The sequence below is a fragment of the Lampetra fluviatilis genome, chromosome 36 (assembly GCF_964198595.1).
Source record: "Lampetra fluviatilis chromosome 36, kcLamFluv1.1, whole genome shotgun sequence".
In the NCBI taxonomy this organism is placed as follows: Eukaryota; Metazoa; Chordata; class Hyperoartia; order Petromyzontiformes; family Petromyzontidae; genus Lampetra; species Lampetra fluviatilis.
Genome location: NC_136310.1, coordinates 66291 through 90000, shown reverse-complemented (window position 1 = coordinate 90000; position 23710 = coordinate 66291). Strand labels below are relative to the sequence as shown.

The 23710-nt window shown below is 53.1% G+C and overlaps 1 protein-coding gene across 6 annotated transcripts in view; it reads left to right on the top strand.

Annotated features, from left to right (window-relative positions):
* Window positions 1-23710, top strand: part of LOC144944978 (chloride channel protein 2-like) — a 111863-nt gene that overhangs the window by 67966 nt on the left and 20187 nt on the right. For 5 of the 6 annotated variants that reach the window (XM_078873098.1, XM_078873097.1, XM_078873099.1 and 2 more), the window contains 7 exons: window positions 8679-8816; window positions 9168-9296; window positions 10566-10699; window positions 12050-12127; window positions 18042-18120; window positions 21318-21443; window positions 21574-21658. In XM_078873098.1, coding sequence (XP_078729224.1) covers window positions 8679-8816; window positions 9168-9296; window positions 10566-10699; window positions 12050-12127; window positions 18042-18120; window positions 21318-21443; window positions 21574-21658 — 769 coding nt within the window. Of the gene's footprint in view, window positions 1-8678; window positions 8817-9167; window positions 9297-10565; window positions 10700-12049; window positions 12128-18041; window positions 18121-18934; window positions 19014-21317; window positions 21444-21573; window positions 21659-23710 lie in introns of those variants that run through there. The other variant, XM_078873101.1, reaches the window with a different exon arrangement.

Genomic DNA, 23710 nt, shown 5'->3' with positions numbered 1-23710 from the left:
TGGCTCTCCGAGTCCTACGTGTGCGCGTGTGCGTGCGCGCACGTGCTTGTTATGCAGGAGCATTGTTTTTGATGGGGGGAGACAGGGTGGAGTTTGGGTTGTAAATGTCGTCGCGCGCTCACACTTGGCGTAACATATCTGCCGCGCCTCGAATTCTGGAAATTAAACAAAACGGGTAAAATGAGCACGTATGTTCTGATAAATGACGGCCATCCAGGGAATCGCGTTTTGTCCAGAACACAATGCCGCATCCTGCTTTTGTGCCACGTGCTCGCGTCGAACACGGTGCAGCACATCATGGTTTTCATTATTTTCGTTCTGACAAAACCCGTCCGGGTTTCCAGTGGTGGTCTTTGAACGCTGTGTCGTATTCCTGCTCGCGATGGGCTCGAGTCAGGCTATGGCTCACGTAGTCTCGCACTTGGGAGATTGTTGTATTATTTTATATTTTTTGTGACTTTTTACCGCAAGTTCAATCACAATTGCGCCATTGGGACCAGTACACCGAGCGAAGAGTTTCTCTCCGGATGTTGCGGAATCGCCTATTTCTTTGTGGCCAAAGCCAAAAGTGACATCACTAGTCTTCACCTGGAATCCTACAATGCCATGGCTTACATAACTTCTCTTTGAGCGAGTCGTTTGGGAATCGTCAAGTTAAAATTGAAATGTCTACAAGCACGATTACAACACAGTTCTGTGGAGCCATGAGTGAGTGTTCTGTGACTATCACATTCAAGCACGGCCTCCCATGTAGGTCACCTTCACCAACCTGCACTGCACTGGGGAGTGTGGGTTGGTGAAGGCGGGGAGCATGGAAGTATAGTACACTAATAGATTTTGTTGCACTGCCCTCTGATGCTCACAACCCCAAAGCCTATAATACCTGTTTTGCATGGTGATCCAAGCACTATAGAGTCTCAATGCAGTTTCAATTCCGAAATCTGACAAAGTCAGATGCATATCAGGCGATTTTCTCTAGGTCGTACGTACACACACATGGATACACGCACGCATGTGTATACATACGTACCTATCAATCTTAACACAGTGTTATAAAAAGCAATTCTTCATCGCCACCTCTATAGGAGTATTCTTAGTGAGGGCCTTGTTTGCCAACGTAGCCTGGGCGCCTCCTTGCTTGCAAGCTCCAAGAGGCCAGTTATCTGACTTTGCTGTATAAATCCGGTCCTGCAGTGTCCCTTTCATGACAATACCACAGAGATACCACTTCATGCCTTAAGTATCTCACCCAACAGAGGCCCTCAACGGGGTCTTCGCCAGGCCCTGTGGCCACCTCAAGGCCCGCGATGCAGCCCCACGCCCTAACGTGAGAGTGGGGTACCTCGCAGGAGGTACACGCAGCTGATGCCAGCAGCTGATGCCAGTATGAGCCCCTGGGTAATAGACACGATGACAATGCTGTGCAACGCGACCCGCGACCCAAAGCCACTCACTTCGCTATGCCGAGGGCACCGAGTGGTGGTCCACGGTGACCGAGTGAGAACCCGGTTTCACAGCCAGGTCCTCCACGGTGCCAGGGCAGGGCTCTGATGTGGGGGAGGCGTCACTCTTCTTGGGGATGCAGCTTCGTCCGATGCTCACGAATTCGGGTTAGGGCCTTGGGGAGGTGGATCGCAGTATGAGTAAGGAGTAGAAGTTTTGTTCGGGTTAGGATCGGAGTTCCGAGTGGATTTTTTTTCCACGTGGGTGTTCATCGGGTTAGGGTTAAGAGTACGGTTAAGTTTGTCGTGAAGGGTTGTGTGACATTACGATTAAGAATGATGGCTAGACTGTTGCTGGGTTACGGTGAGGGCTATAGTCACGAGGTTTGTGTGAGTGTAGGGGTGTTACGGAGGGGCTGTATACAATGGGATCAGATGGGAAAGAAACACAGTGGGCGTGGCTATGTCGGTGCACGGGCAGGTGCTCCCAGCGACGTCCGCATCGGGCAGCCTGGGGGGCTGACTCGGAGCTGGGATCCCCCGGGGCCCCACCCCTCAGCGGGGGGTTTGGTATAAAAGGGGATGAGCTGGAGGGCTCGGGGAGATATGTTAAGCTAAACCAGTGAAGACCGAAGATCGTCCAGATAGAGCCCTGGACTCCCCTGGATCGCCGCCCTTATCAGGGCCGCACAGGACCGAGCCAGCGGCGTGGTCCCGAGAGCCAGAGCCGGTGCTCTTATCAGAGCTGGTCTGGAACTCCGGGTACCGTAAGCCCGACTTACCAGTGTCGGGCCAGATAGCCTCCCCTAGCCCGTTAGTGGAGGACTAAGAGGTAGGTTAGGCATAGCTAGCAAGTGTATCCCCAGCTAGCCGGGTGAGGGGGCCGATACAACTGACGCGGAATAAATACGTGTGCCTCCAACCCCGGCGTCCAAGAGTCCTCAACGATATTACATCTGGTGACAGAAGTGAACAACCACGAACATGGACACACGCCGGACAGCTCGAGCCAGGGTACCGGAGGCGGAGGACACCGATGCAGTTGTGGAGCACGAGACGGCTGAAAAAGGCATCGAGCAGCCGGGGCCGGATGCATCCACACCGCAGCATTGGGATGGGGGAGATCCGTCGACAGATGGACTGAGGCAGGCTCACGCAAAACTGGCGGAGCTGCTGTACGCTGCTGCCGCCACGCTGGAACAGATCACACGGCTGGGGGCTGGTGGACCGCCACGGGGCGACGACAGCCGACGACCAGTGCGCCTTCCCGCCATTTCGACGGAGCCCGACTTCGAATCTCCCGCCATCGCCGCAGCAGCTGCTGAGGGCGTGGCCGGCCTGAGCCTCGCGTCCGACGTCGGACTTACAGTGGCTGCCGCGTCATCACCAGCGGACAGAGCGTCACCACTGGTGCGACCGGCGATGCCATCCGTCGTTCGCGCCGAAGCCGAGCAGAGTGACGGTGACAACGGAGAGCGACCTTCCACGGCGGCCGCTGCGTTGCACCAACGGCTACTTCCACTCAAGGAGTTTGTTGGCGAGGATGGCGACTGGGGCAGCTTCCAGCGGCGCTTCCTCGTGCACCAGGAAATGGCGCAGTGGACAGATGCCGAGGCTCTCCGCGCGCTGCCGGCGCTCCTCGACAGCGACGCCCTCGCCACTCTTACATCGGCGTCGAAGGACAAACGCTCCACGCTGCAGATGGCACTGCAGCTGCTGGCTGCAGTCTACGGACCACCGTCGGACTGCAGGCAGCTCTTTTATGATCGCCAGCGAGGTGCAAAGGAGTCGCCCCTGGCGTATCGTACGAGTCTCCTGGCACTAGCAAAGACGGCCTTCCCACGAATGGACAACGAAGGCGTGGACGCTATGGTAACCGAGAAGATCCTCCTGCTGGCGGACGACTTAGACATCGTCGTCGTGGCACAGGACGACGCAGAAATGTGTTCCCTCCAGGCTGCACGACTCCTCCACGCCAACCTACTCTCGCAGCGACGGAAGGCCAGCAAGGCAGCGACCGGGCGTGCTGTGGCTGCAGCCACACTCCCGGCGGAGGAAATTTGCGCCGTCGATCGTCAACTGCAGCAGAGAGCGGGAGTACGGGCGGGCCGGGACGGGTCGTGCCGCCTCGACCATCCATCGTCGTTGCCAGCGCTTCTGCGCTGTTACAATTGCGGCATCCGGGGCCATGTCGCCTCGGGGTGCCGCTCTCCTCGGCAGCGCGGGACGACGCCTCGACAGGACGCCGGCCCTCCTCCCAAGCTCCATCAACATAACCCGGCGAGTCGCGGCACCCCTCATGTTTGGCCCACGCACACACCCGTCACACACTCGCACACCGCAGCGAACGGGGGGCCGACATTGCACACCGTCGCGCCAACACGCACCACTGTGGGGACTCATATCGAACCCAGCCAGTGGTCCGTGTTGGCCCATCGCGTTGTGGCCGCATCGTCGGGGTCGTCAGCCGTTGTGGAGCACATCGACGGGGTTGAGGTGCGCATGCTGGTCGATACGGGAGCATCAGCGACCATCATTTCAGAACTAATTTACAATATTCTTCCTGTCCAGAGCCGTCCTTTGCTGCCCGTTAACGTTCCATTCTATGCTGCTAACGGGGGCTCACTTGGCATCATTGGACAAATTCGAGCGCAAATTTGTATCGGTGATATCAAATTATCTGGCCCGATTTTTGTTTCTTCCTCACTGGCGGTTCCGTGCCTGCTGGGGACGGACTTCCTGGGCAAAATGCCGATTCGTATTTTGATCGACCAGGGCTGCATTGAGCTCCCGTCGGGCCGACGCATGGCGTTTCTGCCGTCCCCCGCTGCGGGTCGGACGGCGTTCGCGACGGTACCGGCGTTCGTCGATAGAACGGTACGCGTACCGCCGGGGGCACAAATGTTGGTGCCTCTTAAACTTCGTCGGCCCTTCGCTAAAGGCATTGGGGACCAGGGGGTTCTGCTGGGGCCGTCTAGGGCCGAGGTTAGCGGACCTCATTTAATTCCGGCCCAGACCATCGTTAAAGGGGACGGGATCCTTTCATCGCGGTCCTCAATGTGGGGTCGCAGACGGTGGTGGTTCCACAGGGGACCGTGCTTGCTCACGCAACGCCGGTGCCCTGTGAGGAACCCGTCGCGAATCACGTAAGCACTGTCCCTCTGCCGCGACCACATTCGGACAGCGATGAAGGGTGGCTCGAGGCGCTTTGTGCGGGATCGACGGACCTGTCGGATTTAGAGCGTCAAAAGCTTAAAACACTGCTGCGTGAATTTTCCGACGTTTTCAGTCGTAACAAATTTGATTTGGGCTGTACTCATCTGCTGCGTCACCATATTGATACAGGTGACAGCGCGCCAATACGCCAGAATCCTTTTCGGTTAAGTCCCGCCGAAAAGGACCATGTCAAATCGGCCGTTGATGACATGTTAGCCGCCGACATCATTTCTCCCTCTACCAGCCCTTGGGGAGCGCCGATCGTCCTGGTTAAGAAACAGGACAGCTCGTTGCGGTTTTGCGTCGATTTTCGTCGCCTCAACTAAATTTCTGTTGCCGACGCATACCCGCTCCCACGGATGGACGAATCACTTGACGCCTTGGCGGGAGCGCGATTCTTCTCCACATTGGATTTGCTTTCGGGATTCTGGCAGCTTCCTCTGGACGATGATTCAAAGCCTAAAACTGCATTCCGTACACCGCACGGCCTGTTCCAATTCAACCGGTTGCCGATGGGACTCCACTCAGCGCCGGCAACTTTCCAGCGATTGATGGAATTGGTTTTGGCTGGATTGCAATGGGACTCGTGCTTGATTTATTTGGATGACGTTATCGTCTTTAGCAAAACATTTGACGAACATCTCCAGAGGTTGCGGGCGGTTTTCCTCAAAATGCGGGCTGCTAATTTGAAATTTAAACCCCAAAAATGTCATCTGTTACGCGAGTCTGTGCGTTATTTGGGACATATCGTCGGACGCTCAGGTATTGCTACCGATCCCGCCAAAACGCAGTGCGTCAGCTCCTGGCCGACTCCCACCTCTGTGGGAGAGGTCAGGAGTTTCGTTGGATTCGCCGTCGTATTACCGACGGTTTTTCGCGGATTTTGCGACAATTGCGAAGCCCCTACACGCTTTGACGTCAAAGGGGGTCCGGTTTCATTGGGGACAGGAGGAGGAGGCTGCTTTTCGCTCCCTTCGGGACGCTCTGGTAAAAGCTCCTCCCTTGGTTTACCCCGATTTTTCTAAACCCTTTTTGCTCGACACCGATGCGAGCAACACGGGTATTGGGGGCGTGCTTTCCCAGGTGGTTGACGGCGTAGAACGGGTAGTCGCGTACGGTAGTCGGGTGTTGTCTCCAGCGGAGCAAAGATATTGTGTCACCCGTCGGGAACTGTTGGCAATTGTCAATTTCATCCAACAGTACCGCCTGTATCTGTACGGCCGGCGTTTCACCGTCCGCACAGATCATGCGGCACTACAGTACGCCCTGCGAGTTCAACAACCATCGGGACAATTGTCTCGATGGTTGGAGATTCTCCAGGACTTTGATTTTGAAACTACGTACCGTAAGGGCGTTCGCCACACCAATGCGGACGCTCTGTCGCGCATGCCAACCACCTCCGAATGCGCATGCCTCCTGGGGTCGGGACGTTGCAGGCCTCCGGGTCAGATATCCGTTCCGGTCTTGGCGGCCGCCGACGACGCAGCGTCAATGACGAATTCGATCGCGCAACAGGGAAAAGATTCCCTGTTGGGGTTGCCTGTCACTGAATGGGGGCGCCTCCAGATGGAGGATACCTCCCTCCTCGCGTTGCGTCGTCGCGTCGGGGGTGCTGGGCGGGGGAGGGGTGATGCCGACTCATGGGAAATGGTCCAGGGTATGCTAATGCATTGGGACGGGAGATCCCATCGACACCGGCTGGTGGTCACTTCTGTGTTGCGGGGTAAGGTGGTGTGGGCCGCTCATGAGCGCCTCCTCCACCTGGGGACCCAAAAGACCCTCGCCTTGCTCCAGCTTGATTTTTTTTGGCCGGGCATGACAAGGGATGTCGCGGATCTGTTGGGGTCATGCCCTCGGTGTGCGCAACGGAAACCACCAGCACGGGAGTCTAACCCGCCTTTGCAATCTATCAAAGTCTCCAGAGTCAACGAGCTTGTCGCGCTGGATATTCTGGGCCCATTACCCGCCACCCCCAGGGGCAATAGATATTTGTTGACCGGTGTGGAATACTTTACGCGCTGGCCTCTGGCCTGGCCCCTTGCCAACCAGTCGGCAGCAGCCATCGTGGAGGCCTTTGTCCAGGGATACGTCCTGGACAAAGGTGCTCCGGAGCGGCTGCTGACCGACCAGGGCAAAAATTTTTCCGGCAAACTACTCCAACAAGTCTGTGAGCTCCTGGGCACGAAAAAAATTCATACCTCCCCGTATCACCCGCAAACTGACGGGATGGTCGAGCGTCTGCATCGAACCATCACGTCGATGTTGTCACAGCAGGTTTCGGACTCACAGACCGATTGGGACCTGCAAATTCAAGGGGTCTTGGCAGCATATAGAATGGCCCCCCATGCGGCAACGGGATTTTCCCCATTCTTCCTGATGTATGGCCGCGAACCTGACCCGCCTGTTCGGGCCCAGCTGCAGATCCCCGCGCCGCAGGGTAAAACTAAATTTGCCGACCATGTTAAATTTAATCTTGCTAAATTAACAGAGGCACGGGATGCTGCCATGCAAAATTCCGACCTCCGTCAGAAAGCTAATGAGAGGCTCAGACTGGGTCGGGCGCACGTGCTGCAGTGGAAGCCGGGGGACAAGGCATGGCTGCACTGTCCACAGGTACCACTCGCGACCTCCTCTAAACTGGTGCGGCCGTGGCGGGGCCCTGTGGAGGTGGTTGAGGTTTTGCGGCCTCAGTGCGTACGCATTAAAACCCTTCATTGCGGTACGAATTCCCACTTCACACACGCGTGGCCAAACATGTGGGGGGTCGACCGACTCACAGGGTCCGTCTCCGCTGCTCTCACCTAACGTGTTGCCGGCTGTCCCGCCCCCAGGTGCACCAGGAGGGACGGACTCACGCCCGACAACCCCTCCTGGGGATGCCGAGGGTCTCGCGGCATCAAAAAGACACTCACTCGGAGACGGACAGTTGCCACCCGACAGTCCGCCATCCGGGGTTGCCCCGTGTGAAGGGCCCGCTGCAAGAACGCGCGCAAAAATGCGCAGACTTTTGTGAGGGCCGGAGAAATGTACATATGTTGTGTTCATTGTGTGTTGTGTGGGTGATGTGGTTCCTGCACACTGGATTGTACATATGTTGTGTTCATTGTGTGTTGTGTGTGTGGTGTGTTCTCCTACATATTGGATATAGGGTGCTCTTACGGTATTCGTATTTATTCAGGGGGGGTGCGCCGGGTTAATTCTCTTCTTGCTGTTGCGGTTCTTGTTGGTGTTCTTGTTATTGTTATTGTTGAAATAAAATTGTGAGGCACACGCGGGTTCAAGGGGTAAATACACTTTTATTGTTGTTTTTTTGCAGCCGGGACGGCTGCGAGCTGTACAGGGGGGGGTGATGTAGGGGTGTTACGGAGGGGCTGTATACAATGGGATCAGATGGGAAAGAAACACAGTGGGCGTGGCTATGTCGGTGCACGGGCAGGTGCTCCCAGCGACGTCCGCATCGGGCAGCCTGGGGGGCTGACTCGGAGCTGGGATCCCCCGGGGCACCACCCCTCAGCGGGGGGTTTGGTATAAAAGGGGATGAGCCGGAGGGCTCGGGGAGATATGTTAAGCTAAACCAGTGAAGACCGAAGATCGTCCAGATAGAGCCCTGGACTCCCCTGGATCGCCGCCCTTATCAGGGCCGCACAGGACCGAGCCAGCGGCGTGGTCTCGAGAGCCAGAGCCGGTGCTCTTATCAGAGCTGGTCTGGGACTCCGGGTACCGTAAGCCCGACTTACCAGTGTCGGACCAGATAGCCTCCCCTAGCCCGTTAGTGGAGGACTAGGAGGTAGGTTAGGCATAGCTAGCAAGTGTATCCCCAGCTAGCCGGGTGAGGGGGCCGATACCCCCTCCAGTGTTGTATGTCCGTGATTGTGCCAACTGACGCGGAATAAATACGTGTGCCTCCAACTCCGGCGTCCAAGAGTCCTCAACGATATTACATGAGTATAGGGTGTGGCTGGGTCGCTATTATGGTCGTGTGTGTGGCGGCAAGATGACCAAGTGGTGCACGTTCCCCAGGTTCCGTGTGCAGATCCCAGCTACGGAAGTGCCTCGTATCGCGCATCGGCGAGGACTGGATCTTCCTGCTGCTTCTCGGCCTTGTCATGGCGCTAGTCAGCTGGGTCATGGACTTTGCCATCTCTAAGAGTCTACAGGGTGAGTACGAAAGTGGGCGCGGGCTTACTCTGCTACTCACTCGCTCACCAGCTCACCCACATATGCATCTGCCCACCAACTCCCCTAACTTCTTGCCGCTTGCTCGCCTGCTCACCAAACACCCAAATGCGTGTCCGCCAGCTTATCTGTTCTCCTACCTGTCCATATTCTTGCCCATTAACCCCCTGCTTGCCCAATCGCTTGTCAGCAAGCTCAGCTGCTTGATCACCTGCACACCTACTTGCTCATCTACCTGTCTCCTCCTACCAGCCCATCTCTTGCTGGGCCGGAGAGATGAGAAATGATTTGCCGCGGCATCACCGGTTGTGCCACGCGTGTCTCCGTGTGCAGCTCACATCTGGATGTTCCGGCAGCTTGACAACAACGTGATGCTGCAGTATCTGGCGTGGGTCACCTACCCCGTGGTGCTCATCACCTTCTCCGCCGGATTCTGCCAGATCGTCTCGCCGCAGGCTGTTGGTCAGTGCGCTGGGACATGGGTGGGGGTTTGAATCCCAGGCTTCTGGTAGCGGCACGAGTATTGGTAGCACGTGGGCGATTGCCACACATAGCAGGTGCTCTACGCTGTGGGGCTACGTGGTGGGCAGCATTGTTGTACTCTACTTCTATGCTCCTGTGTCTACACTCCCCACCTTCACCAACCCCCACTGACCAACGTGGTGAAGTATGGGGTAGGTTTATTAAAGTGGGCGTGACGAAGCTCAGGTTTGTTTTTATATAATTTGTCGTTGCTGTAGTTGAGCCGTGTGCGGTGGTGGCGGTGCACAGCTCTGATCCAGCTTTTTAAAGGCGAGGGGTTGGTGGATGAAGGAGAGATTCATGAAACGTCCAAGGCCACGAAGCTTCCAGCTCGCCATGAGATGGCAGTACAGCAAGTGGGTTCGTGGGGCCAGCTGTGCAGACCTACGAGTGCTGCCCTCTCGTATGTGTGGGGTTTCTCCAGGGCACCAGTTTTCTCCCTTGAGGTGAGGTCTTTCCCATATAAAAACACTCCTTGGAATGGAATTTGACAAACATTCCAATGGAAGACTCTCTTTCCTGGATAAATAAATCATATTACTAATATCAATCAAATATTGGAGATGATATTCTTTGGGTCTTTCGGAGATGATGTGAGCTGGGAGTTGGTGAGTACTGGAGGTGATGTGTGATTGACGACGTGGGGAGTATTGGAGGTGGTGTGTAATGGAGAAGACGTGTGATGAAGGATTTCCCGCACCTCCAATTAGCACGGGTGGTTCGTAGAGTGCAAAAGAAGCTCAACATAGGTACATTGAGTGCGGGGTGGATGTGCAGTGGGTGCACTGTGAGTTCCAACAGTGCCCCACACAGCATGGGAATCATTGACAAGATTTTATGTTTTCATATTTTTAATTGCAATTCTTCTTCAGAATATATTTGCTTTTTAACTTGTACGTATGTCATTGTTTGTTGTAGGTGGCGATGATTGCCGCTATGTGTATTATCCCAATTTTGTAATTTTGCAGGTGATTTTTTTCTTTTGTTAAATGTGGACCCTACGCAGGCCTACTCTTGCGAATAAACGTCAGGGGATTTTTAACGTCTACTGTGAAGCGTAGTGTTGTTGTTGTTATTGCTCCCATAGTATTGACCAGGGCGGCCGTTGGAATTAGAACCATGAACCTCTACAACAAGCGGCGAATGTGTTAGGGCTAGGCTGCGTCACCGCCCCCATGTAACGTGGAGTGGCATGCGGATCGCTCCCAGGCTCCGGGATTCCTGAGATGAAGACGATCCTGCGGGGTGTGGTGCTCAAGGAGTACCTCACTCTCAAGACGTTTGTGGCCAAGGTGGTCGGCCTCTCCTGCTCCCTGGGCAGCAACATGCCGCTCGGCAAGGAGGTGAGGCCAATGGGTCGCGTGCCCGGCCAGCGGGCGACCGCACGGAACTGTGGGACTCGGGGGTGGCTCATGGCAGCACTGGTACAGAGGGCAGCAGATGACACCGTCGGTACAGGAGGGGCACATGGCACCATTGATATAGGGCAAGGATCTTCAATTCCATTTTCCCATGAGCCACGTAAGATCATGGTGTAACCAACGTGCATAATGTACATTAAATACACTACAATATATTATGTTGTACAAAATGTATATTCAATGACTAAAAGGCTGTTATACAGTGTAATGGGACAAGCGTTGACAGGGTGACGTGGTGAGGGGAAGCACGGGACCCATGAAGTGTAATAAGGGCGGAGGCAGGGCCAGGTGCGGTGAGCGAGAGTTCCGGAATAGGGGCGTGGCCGGGGCGTGCGAGGGACCGGACCTGGGGGCTGTCGTCGCCTTGGAATGGGTCGTCCTCATCATCCTGGGGTGGGCGCCGTGTAGTCTGATGGTGTCTCTGAGAGCTACATCACATACATTATAAAAACACACTTGAAACACTGAGCGTGCAGAGTGCTGCACCAGGCACATCGCCGAACGTCGTTGCGAGCGCCTTTAAATTGACCGATCACGCCGCTGTTAAGCCACACGACAGATAGCGAGGGAGGAGGCGGTAGAGGATGAGTGAGGATTGACGCGTGACCGCGGAGCGATGCGCGGCAGCTGCAGCCACAGCTGTGTTGGGATCGGATGATGTTGAGACGACGCGGGGCACAGCGCTTAGCTGTCGGGACCTCGATAATCAACTTTCCAGCACCAGCTGCCAGATGCTGGAGCTCTTTCCACTGCATAGCTCTGCCTCACTACTTCCAGCACACATCTGTACAGAACTCGTTAATACAGCACCAATACAAAGCTCATTAATAAAAGGCTCACGAATACAGCACGTATCAACACAGCACTAATACCATGCAAACTAATACAGCACTGGCAAATACAGCACTCCCCGAGGCAGTGATAATACAGAAATAACTCATACAAAGCTCACGAATACAACAGTCACTAATAAAAAGCTCGCTGGTACAGCACTTGAATGTCCCTGATCCCGTCAGATATTGGAAGTTAAGCAGGATTGAGCCTGGATATCTCTTGGTCCCATGACCACCATCACACATGGACACATTGTCATAGGCTGCTACTGCTGGGACACGTGGTAAGCCGCATTATTGTACTGTCCTGTGCCCCCCATCGATGCACATCACATAACGGTGGACTGACACCCGGGCCTGTGCTCGTCTCGCCAGGTGCTGTGCCGATGTCGTTGTCGTGTCTCGCTGACGAACCTTTTTCTCTCCATTGTGTCCGCAGGGCCCCTTTGTTCATGTCGCCAGCGTGTGCGCCACGCTGCTCAGTAAATTCATGTCGTTTTTCGGCGGCATCTACCAGGTGAGCTCGCCCACCGTGTGTCAGGTTAACCCGACGTGAGCGCCGACCCCCCCCCCCCCCAGCATCAGCTTGCATAACTCTGGACGGTCCACGTAAATGAGCCCACTCCAGACAGCGAGAAGCCCCATCAGGTCGTAAAACTGTGTGCGCAGCACAAGAGCAAATGTATTCTACTACTCAAGGTATCGTAGGTGATACCCACAAAGCCATGCAAGCCGTGTCAGGGAGTTTACCGATTGACAGCGGTAGCCACGTGGTGACGACTGCCTGCCTGCTGTGCGCACGCGTGCTCATGTGCAAACAGCTCAGTGTCCCAAGGACTGAAGCGTGCCACGAGATGTCTGTCTGGACGCTGTAACAAGTCATTATTGCGTTAACGTGTGTGTTGCTGCTGCCTGTGAGCGCACGCTTGTGAATGTTGTGGGGGCGTCGTTACTGAGCACACGGATGGGAAGCTCATTCATCACAGCTGTACTGATGATTTGAAACAATAAAATGGCCACACCTGCAGTTGGAGCTGGTGATCTGCTTAGGGCAGAGAGCTTAACGAAGCAGGCGGAACAAATATAACATTCAATGTAAACGAGACGGTGCAAACTTCATCTCGTGCAAACAACGGCACAGCCAATACAAATTGGACATACAAAATGAAACAAAAAATGTATTCATATTCTTTGGGTCTTTCGGTAAAGTCACGTAGATAGATTTTTAAAAAATGAAATAAACCAAAAACTACGACGTTTCGATCACAACACAAGGGATCGTCATCAGGAAGAACCTATCTACGTGACTTTACCGAAAGACCCAAATAATATGAATTCCTGCAGTCACGAAAGCTTTAAGTCAAGAAAAAAGTTATTATTTTTGTAATTGAATTACTACCCCAAATGTGACCACTCATGGACTCGCTGGCTGGGAGATCCTGTTCACGCGCTAGTTGGGCACATTCCACGTGTGGACCACGGCGGCTCTCCTCCAGTCCAGGAGACGGAAGAGGATGAAACTGTGACTCTTGCGCAGTTCGAACCCCATCCTCGCAGATGTCTAACCCACACTTGCCGGTGCGTTGTTCGCGATGGCGACCTGTCGTCGTCCTTTTCAACGAGGGCATGCATCTTCCATCACCCGCTATCTGGCCGAACCTCTCCGGCGAACGCACGGCGTCCGCGCGCCATGAAACACGGTGATAACTTCACGGCCGATGACTCCTCCGATTCCTCGAGCACACACGGAGCGGGGCCCGTGCCAGCGGACGCCGCTGTGCGGCGCGAACGCTTGCCCCATGTCGGGCTGTGGCCGCTTGGTGGCGCGGCTTTGTGCAAGCATGCACCCGAGCCAACGCGTTCGCCAGCTGCTGCCGCGCCGCTGTTAAATTAGGAGTGTCAACGATACGAGAGTGCGTGTGGCGCACACCCAGCTCGGGGGTTAAAATAAACTTTTCGCTTGAGTTTTGTAAACAGTTTCGCTGCGAATAGAAAATAAATAGCGCTGAGTGCCCTGTTTAATTAAATAGAGCAATTGTTTCACCTAGTGCCTGGATTTTATAAGGTGCAGCAGCTGCAGCTCACGTGATTTAAATGGCTCCGTTTCACAGCCAGAGAAGTTTCTTGAAAATGCGAATGAACCGCAGGGTACATCCCGCGGCTGTCGGCAACGCATTGATGCGGCGCCGCTGCTGGCACGAGGGTGCGGGCAGTGGAGGCCGAGCTCCTTCACCCTTGTTAGGGGCTTAATGACAGCGCAGTCCTTTTCACATGACAGCCCTGGGCATCTCTCTGAGGACACGATAATGCAATACCCGGGCTATTGGCAGCCTCGCCGCCACAGCCCGTGGCAGGTGCGCTTGTCGTGGTGATACAATAGCGATGCAACTCCGCGGTCGTTGCACGGTTAAGCGATTGTAGCAGTGCACCTAAGCCGGGGAGAGAGCGTGCGAGAGCGAAACAGAGAAAGTGGCGCTGCTGGTGAACGTGAGGTGCAGCCTCTCGGTTTCCTGGGGTGAAATTTCATTAGCGCGCATCCTGCTGTCGCCGTGTTTGGAGCTGTGCACGGAAATAGCTGGCACCGTGCTGGCCAGTGGGGCCTTAAATATACCGCTAAAACGACCGCCGTGTAAATATCGGTCAGCCTCAGCATTTCTCAAAAGAAATATTCGTGGATGGCGGTGCTGGCATCCGTCTTGATAGTGCTCTTCGGCAGCGATCACTTCCCAGTCTCTGCTTTCATTACGATATTTTAAAATTATTTCCATAATTGTTTCCCCCAAAGGTGAGAGTATGTAAATTAAATTACGCATCTTATTCCTGTTGAGTGAAATGATTCATTTAAGCATTTTAAAATGAGCAGTCCTTGAGGCAGTTTGAGGAGGCCTTGACATGGTCATAGCATCACCCCACACCTGGGGCCAGCCTCATCTATCCCCCCTTGCCACAGGAGCCCCTGTAGTCTGCGAGGGCCCTCGGTGATCTACGAGTGTTGATGTAGAGGTGGGCAGTTCATTTATGAGCACTTATTTCTGACTCGCTAGAGCAGCAAAAGTAAGCGATACCAGCAGTTGAACCCAAGATTAATCGTGAGTCTCGGGTTCTGTCAGAGTGTCTTCGCACCTAATATTATCTTTTCACTCTGTCGTGTGATATTTCATATATTTGAACTTTTCACATATTTGGGACATCAAATTAAGCGTAATCGTTGTTGGCGTGGGCTATTTAGGTCTGCATTCTCAAGCAGTCCTACTGTGCCTTGTATTCGTAGATCAAGACAATCTCGATTAAGCTTCATAGAATATCAGAACACGTGTTAGCAAGTACCTATTAACGATTGAATTGGGCACAGAGCCAAGCGCTATCCAGACTCATTGATAATGTTCATTATAACGCCGCCCTCATTTTTGGCAGAGTCAACCTCGGAGAGGCTCAGATGCCTTTTGTATACAATATCACCTTTGGCAATGTGTGTGTCCAGAGATCGAACCCTGGTTTGCCGGCATTGCAGCGTAGTGCAACTTACTTTGTGGCTCAGCAGTAGAGCACGCGGCTCGCAATACCACTTTGTGGGGAAGTCAATAGTGATTGTCCTATGGATAGATTCGTCCCTGTCATAAGGATACTGAATTTCCCACTCCTAGCTCAGGGTTGTAAACAGGAGATGGGCACTGCCTCATTGCTCATCAGCAAATCACGACCACCACTACCAAGTGCTCTTAAATCTGCTCTGTTGATCACGTGTCTCAGAGCGACCGCTTCTCCAGGCAGCTGGAGTCATCACCTCGACGCGACTCTGTGCGTCCACAGTGGGAACTGCCCCTTCCCCGTGCTCTCCCAATGCCTTTAAAAGCAATTACCCGCGGATTCTGTAGCCACGGCAACTTAAGCACGGCTAAACCAACCTCGGCAAAATGTTTTGACACATTTTCAGCGAATTAAGGACATGGCTGATGAAGCTTTGAGCGCGGAGGAAATGAAATGAAGACCGTGTTACATAATGTGTACCGTCAGACATCTGGGCACCTGCTCCGTAGCACGGTGCTGTGACTGGAGAGACCGTCGCGCCCTCACTGGCCGGGCTGTGACGTTGCCGTGATGTCACCTCTTGGCCGACTTGCAATGCGACTTGGATCTGAGTGTCAATGTGCACCCCTTATTGCCGATGCACCACTGGATGAGGTCCTCCCCACGCTGTGTGTGCCCTGGAGGCTATCTGATGATACTTCACCACAATGGTCGGTGCGGTTTGGTGAATTCTGGGAGTGTAGAGGTGGGAGTATAGAAGTACAGTTCAACAATTTATTTTGCTGCAATGCCGTCTGCAGACCACAACGTAGCACTGCAGCCCACAAAACTGTCATGCATGGCAGTCGCCCAGCCAAACGCTATCCAGACTCAATCTTCTTAACTTCCTAGACCGGACGAGATAGGATACATTCTGGATGATTTGGTTAAAGTCTTTCGTCTGTACGGCAGTGTTTAATTTACAACACAGCTTGGGGTTCGTGTGACAGCATCGACGGCTGCAGGAGTCCAATGCGGTGCATCTTGTACATCGCGCGGTCGCGCCGGTTCCGGCTGTGAGCGTTCACCCGAGCAGCGTGTGCCCGAGCGTCTAGCCAGTGCCGCGGGCCAAGGCATGTGCTCGCGTACTCGAGTGCACACAGAAAGATTTGCCGGAGGAACAGGGCATTCTGTCTCCTTCCCCTCTGATCCTGACGCTCTGCGGATTAAGATCCACGCGGGGGTCACGCCAGGAACACTAATAACGTTAGCAGCAGCAGGATTAGCGCCTGTGCCAACGTCAATGCTTTGCTTGCAGAAAGAAAGGGACTTAGGTCAATTTTATTTGTTTAACTAGAGACCAGGATCAGTCTCATTTGCACGAGTGGCTTGGGTCATCAACATGACTAAATCAAAAGAAATAAACGACAGCAATAAAGAAAATAGAAATCAGTGCAAAAATAACTGCGTCACATGAGAAATTGGCGCATGATTTATGCGTTTTCACCAGAAGCACCCTACTCAGTGACGTCCCGAAAAAACACAGCGGCAGAATTTGTGACAGGAAAGATGACAATAATGGTCATGTTCAAATAGGGAGTGAGTCTGTTGAGAGGGGGTCTCTGTTGAGAGGGCATCTATTGAGAGTGTGTCTCTGTTGAGTGTATGTCTTGAGTTTACTCGTCATTTGAGTTGTTTTGTCAAATGGATTAGCTTTCATAATTATAAAAAAAAACTAACTGCATTCATTCATAGCCAAAATGAATGTCTTTTTTCCAGCGCTTAATCAAACAAGATCTCCCAGGCACAGTCTCGAAATGGTCAGACAAGTAATGTAATAGAGTGTTGAAAGCAGCCCTGTGTGTGTTTGTTAAACGCCGGCACACACGAGCGCGTGACCAGCCGAGAGAGACGAAGACTGCCGATTGGCCGAGACGCAACAGGCGCCCGTGCCTGTGGGGCCATTTTACTTGTTCTGCCTCTCCCACTGAATTCTAAAGTAATTAAAATTAAGTGACATTCATATTTTGTAATTTTCGTTTTCATTGTTCATAAATATCCTTTAAAAGTATATATTTGTTTAATCTAGGGGTCATAGCACTGAGCTGGCACTGCTGAGTTTCTGGGCTCGAATCCAGGTTTGAGCCACCAGGGATCAAACTGAGTCGGAGGTTGATGGTCTCAGCCTGGTCACAATTCACTGTGCACGAATTCACATTATAATGTATTAACTTCGACTTTTTACTGAATTTTGCAAACATTCCAGCTTTGAGAATTTTAACTGTCAATGAAAGTCAACATGTGAGTTTGTTTGTGATTGTGCACCACTACCAACACAGCCTTACCAAATACACTATTTATCTTTAAATGTCAAGTTTGACTGACATACAATGAAAAATTCTGTGGCAGGGCACGTGGGAAAATGTGGATAAGAGATCTTTCTAAGGGATCTCAGAAGGGTAATGCAGTGCTCTGTGAGAGTTCTCAGTGGACACCTCGCCATATGCCGAGAGCACACCTGGAATAAAATAGGGAAACAGACACAACGCTAACAGTTGTGTGAGTGGGGCTCACATTAAACCATCGCGTGCTGCAAGAGGCCACGCGCCACGTGGGCAGGCACACGTATCGGGCACGGCCACTCTCCCGTTAAAGTGTTAGTGATGCACAGTGTAGACTGCTATTCACACACACACTGTAGACTATTGCATCGATTGTTCCTTGGCTATTTTTCTACGGTTCTGACAGCTGCTGCCCAGCGCCGGTAATCTGACATGGTGCCATTGCGTGAGTGAGTGTGCTTGTGTGTGTGCAGTAATGGCTTGCTGTGTGGCTTTGCTGCCTCTAACCCCGCATGCGTGTGTGCTGTTGCCCCGGTGCGGCCATGTCGGCGCTGGTGCCCGTTGCCGGGGTGTGGGCCACAGAACGAGTCGCGGCACATTGAGATGCTGGCGGCCGCCTGCGCCGTGGGCGTTGGCTGCAGCTTTGCCGCCCCTGTCGGAGGCAAGTCCTGGGTGGCTCGGCCGCCATCTTCCTGAGTGATCATCGGGGTCAGGGGTCACGGCTCACGATACTAACCCACTCGCTTTCCACTGAGCCGTGTTACACTGGAAATAGTGCGATGTCGGTTCATTATAGCAATGTTAAAACACGGAGCCGACGATGTCTCAATTTACATCTTTGGTGGCCTCGCCTAGATTTAACCAATTCAAGTGTAGTTTGGTTTATGGTCTCATCCTGGTCACCTTTGACTGCACACACAAAAAATATATATTAAAGTGGATTTTGTTATCCCAATCTGAAGCAAGGCGAACGAGCTCTTCACATGGCAATAAGCAGCATCGAGTTATGCTTGTGGGGGGGGGCGTGAATGGAGAGACCCTAATTGAAATGGTCTCTGTTACTCAACATAACAGGAGGCTCTGTCGCCTGTGGGAGTCATTAGAATGGAATGCGATTTTTTACAAAATCCCACGACCCTCAATTTTAAAAACGACTAACCTCGATTGCTGATGGAATCCAAAAACACGACATAAAAAAAAATGTCACTCTGCAGCAACCCCACGGCTCCGTCTCAAGCGAGTGTACCTCCACCCTTTGCGTCAGGAGCGTCGCCTCCTCCTTCTACTCTGCGCCGTTTGTCCTCTGTGTCCTCTATCGCCTTAACCTCGACGTGTGTTTCCAGAGGTCTCCCGTTCACCCTGTCGCTAACCCCTCCTTGCTGGTGGCGCGGCGGCCCCCTGGGCCCCTCGTGGCCTCACGCTCCTCCACTGTCCCTGCGCTGTGCTCTCTGTCCTCCCCACGGCTGCCGGGGTAGAGGCCCACGTGCCTGCCCGATGCCCTCACTGTGAGCTGTGCCGTCGGAGTGGGCTGTTGCTTCGGCACGCCCCTCGGAGGCAAGTTTACTCGCACGGCGCACACTCTCACCGCTGTACGTGGACGAGGGGAGGAATGGGGGGGAAGGCGTAGTACGTACGACGAGTGTGCGGGCAGATCATTAACCCATGCGCCCTGTGGCCTCGTCTTCACACGTCAGATTAATTTATATCCAGGGCATCATTTCAACCTGAACAGAGCCTGGAATGCTGACCCGGGAAAGAGTTTAGCGATGCGTCCATCTCGCCTCATTTTATATTTTACATGTGCAAACCTGTTAATATGGATAGGTGTACCCTGTTACTACTGTGCTCGTGCCTTATGCCGACAATCCAAGCCCAGCCCAGTAGCGTTCTAAAAAATACCGAGTGAGAATGGAGCCCTGCTTTTGCCCATGTTCTACACCTGCATGCTTTCCTCGTATTACGTTTAGTCAGCATCAAAGCGCAGAGTTAAGCATTGTTTACATTCACATCGACTATGTTTACTTTGTTCATCATGATCTCGCACTTCCAATTCACACGGTTGGCGACGTACAATGCGAAAAAAGTTCAATATACATACATCTCCACTTCTTTTGATGGTGTATTATGTAATATTCTGTTAATACCAGTAATTTTAACACGTAGGTTTTCGCGACCAATAATATCCATCATAAGTTTTTTGGGTTAGATCGTGTAAATATAAATGTCTTTAAACCCGCCACCGCCCGATACAGCCAATTAGTAAGGTTTGTTACGTCAACAAAACATGCCACTTCGTTACTACTTCAGCACACGAGCGTTTGGGAGAGTAAACCCACGACATTTGTTATTCGAGTACAACGTTTTGCTGGTGATTACAACCAGCTTTAATATGTAAGTAGCCAGCATTCTGGAGATGTTTTCCTGTTTCGGTCTTAAATAGACTAAAGGTGATGTCATCACTGTGAGTCTATGGATCATGTTAATTTGAGAATATGCAGTATCTATTATTGGATTGGTTATTCATAGTTAATAAACATATAGTGGAATGCTTTTATGTTTAGTTTGTTGTCCTACCCCGCACCTCCGATGAGCACGCTCAGGCCACGCACGCCACGAAGGAAGCTCAACTCACCTCCATACATATTATGTTGATCTGAGAATATTGTGACCAACCTTACTAATTGGCTTTGTCAGGTGGTGGGGGGTTAACTACACATTTATATTCTTGGTTCTTTCGGTAAAGTCACGTAGAAGGGAAATAATAAATATTAAAATATTTTTCGTTTAATATTTTTATTATTTTATTATTTCCCTTCTACGTGACTTTATCGAAAGAACCAAGAATATGCATCCTTGCAGTCACGAAAGCTTTAAATCAAAATAACCCGGAAAAACCTTTATTATGGATAATACCAGTCCTTAAAATTATTCATCCAGATCAGGCTCTCAGAGTTTCAAGACTCTCTTTCTTGGGCCCAGCAATTGCGACGTTTGGCCAATCATCTTTGAAGGAGTTGCTTTGCGTTTGGGAGGGAAATTGAGTACTCTGAAAATACTGACCATGCGTACGAGGGGTTAATGCGCGAATTCCTGGCTATTAAGCTAAGCAATCACTCCAGACATAATCATTGTTATTACCTTTAAACCTCTTGCTCCAATGCATTGTTCAGCAGAGAAAGCCACCTCACCATTTATTTTCAGCAGCAGCAGCAGCCATGGTCACCGACTGCTCCCACACACGAGCTCATTCCATCGCTCCATCTCCGTGGTGGACATCCTCTCGGATGCATTTCATTCGTCGGGCATTACCAGGGCCACCTTGCAGCTGTAATCGTCTCACGAGAGTCTCCCGGTCCCTGATGCCCGCGAGGAGTGGGCTCCGTTCCACTGCCAGAAAACCTCCAGGAGACACGATTAGGGGCTCTCAGTGGGCAGAGCTCAGGCTAGGGTGAACACACAACACCAACACACAGTTGTATAGCAACCTGGATGTAGGGCAGTCTATGTCACACGGGCAAGTGTGGCCAAGTGTGTGAAGATGTATGCAGGGGTGAATGTGTGAGTATATATGTGTGGATGTATGTAGAGGTGTGGCTGTATGTAGTGGTGTGGGTTTATGTAAAAGTGTGGCGTAGCAGCCGGCGCGCTAGAAAAAGGCAGCCAGGCGTGGTGTTGGCCACCCACCACCTCGTATACCGTGCTGGCCTTCAAAGGTGCTCGCAAACAGCACTTGCCCCAAAAGTCTGTTAAGGCTATACAGGGGATCTTTGTCCTTGTATATAAAGGTGTGGGTGCATGTAGAGGTGTGGATGTGCGTGTGGCTGGATGAGTGCACCTGACGCCTCGTCTCCCCGGCAGGTGTGCTCTTCAGCATCGAAGTGACATCCACCTACTTTGCCGTGAGGAATTACTGGCGCGGCTTCTTCGCCGCCACCATCAGCGCGTTCATCTTCCGCGTGCTGGCCGTGTGGAACAACGACGCCGGTCAGTGGCGCTGTTGCGACGCTCGCGGACGAGCACGAGAACGCGAGCCGGGCGCGGCCGCCGGCACGAGTGTCCCCCCACCGAGGGCAGCGCGCGGCCACCCCCGTTGATCGCCGTGTTGTCTCCGCAGAGACCATCACTGCGCTCTTCAAGACCAACTTCAGGATCGACTTTCCATTCGACCTGCAGGAGCTGCCGGCCTTCGTGGTGATCGGGTGCGCGCCTCACCCTGTCTGCTCGCACTCAGCGACACAAACACTCGCGTGCCGCCGCTAATGCTCATCGTGCAGCACCTTGCCTGAAGGATCCTGTTGCCCTGCACGAGCGCGGTCCACGCAAACTTGGGGCCGAGGGTGAAGAGCCTGTGGTGGTGATAGGGTTATAATGAGAGTGTTGCTGCTGGGTGGGTTGTTGTGTTGGTGACAGTATTGTGGTGCAAGTGTAGTAAGACCGAATTAGGTGCACACACACGCAGCTTGGAGGCAACACTATTTATTAAACGGTAAGTAATATAACACTGTACATAAGGTGGTGACCACCTTCCTCAACTCACTAACACTCTGGAACACGACACAGACTGGACCAGGCAGGCAACGGCCTGCCTGGCCCAGGACGACGACTCGGGACTTGACGACCGGTGATGTCTTCACTTTGGAGTACAGTACAACAGCCTCGCTCTGCGTTCACACCACGCTTATATCTGGGTTGGCATGGCTGGCTCCGCCCCGGCGTGGCTGGCTCTCTTCAGGCCACGCCTCCCTTCCCAGGACACGCCTCACTTCCCCCACCTCTGGGAAGGTCCGGATCCCTCCAGCACGTGACCCCCCAGGCACCCCCTTGGGGCCCCCAGCCCTCGTACAGGCCGACACAGTAGTGACCATTCTATGTCACTACATCACCCCCCCCTGTATAAACACACAGCCGTCCCCGGCTGTAACACAACTGTGAAAAATCGAAAAGGTGTGCCTCCGAACCAGCAACATCAATAAATGACCGGCGACCGATAAGAAATACAATCACGTAATATATACAGAATCGACGAGGGTAAAAGGGAACCGCATAGAAAACGGGGAATTAACAACGGCGTCACAACCAGTAGCACACGTCGGCCATATCGGGGGGGGAATTTCCATGTTACCACCCCACCGCCTTTCCGACGCGGCGTCACAACCAGCAGCATGCGTCGGCCATATCGGTGGGATTTTAACCCAGTCTCTCTCCAAGACTCGCATCGCAGCATATAGCTGTACCGACCGAGCTGAGATGACCCAGTCTCTCTCCAAGACTCGCATCGCAGCATATAGCTGTACCGACCGAGCTGAGACGACCCAGTCTCTCTCCAAGACTCGCATCGCAGCATATAGCTGTACCGACCAAGCTGAGACGACCCATCGTTCACTCACTGGACAACATGCACCCTAACAACTGAGGGATACAGTCTCAACGTAACAGGACAACTCCACCTGAACCTTACGAATCTCCAGCCCACTGTTTCAACGCGCCTCGGAGGGTCTCAACCTCCGAGCCGTCAGGTCAAGCTGTCAGCCATAGCATGACGGGACCACACTCCCCGAGCCATGTGAGCGCACAGCCCACAAGGCTAGACAAGCCACAGAGTGTCTCGATCTCCGGGCTGTCAGGTCAAGCCGTCAGACACAGCATGACGGGACCACACTCCCCGAGCCATGTGAGCGCACAGCCCACTAGGCTAGACAAGCCACGGAGTGTCTCGATCTCCGGGCTGTCAGGTCAAGCCGTCAGCCATTGCATGACGGGACCACACTCTCCGAGCCATGTGAGCGCACAGCCCACTAGGCTAGACATGCCACGGAGTGTTTCAATCTCCGGGCTGTCAGGTCAAGCCGTCAGCCATTGCATGACGGGACCACACTCTCCGAGCCCTGTGAGCGCACAGCCCACTAGGCTAGACATACCACGGAGTGTTTCAATCTCCGGGCTGTCAGGTCAAGCCGTCAGCCATTGCATGACGGGACCACACTCTCCGAGCCCTGTGAGCGCACAGCCCACTAGGCTAGACATACCACGGAGTGTTTCAATCTCCGGGCTGTCAGGTCAAGCCGTCAGCCATAGCATGACGGGACCACAACGTTCATGTTAGACACGCAACTCTCACTGGGCCATCCTGGTCAGGACCTGCGCCCCAAGATAGGTGACAGCCAGCAGCACAATTCCAAATCCCTGGCAGCATGTCACCATCGCAATTTAACACGATCACAACACATACAATTTGAATTATGATCCCCCAC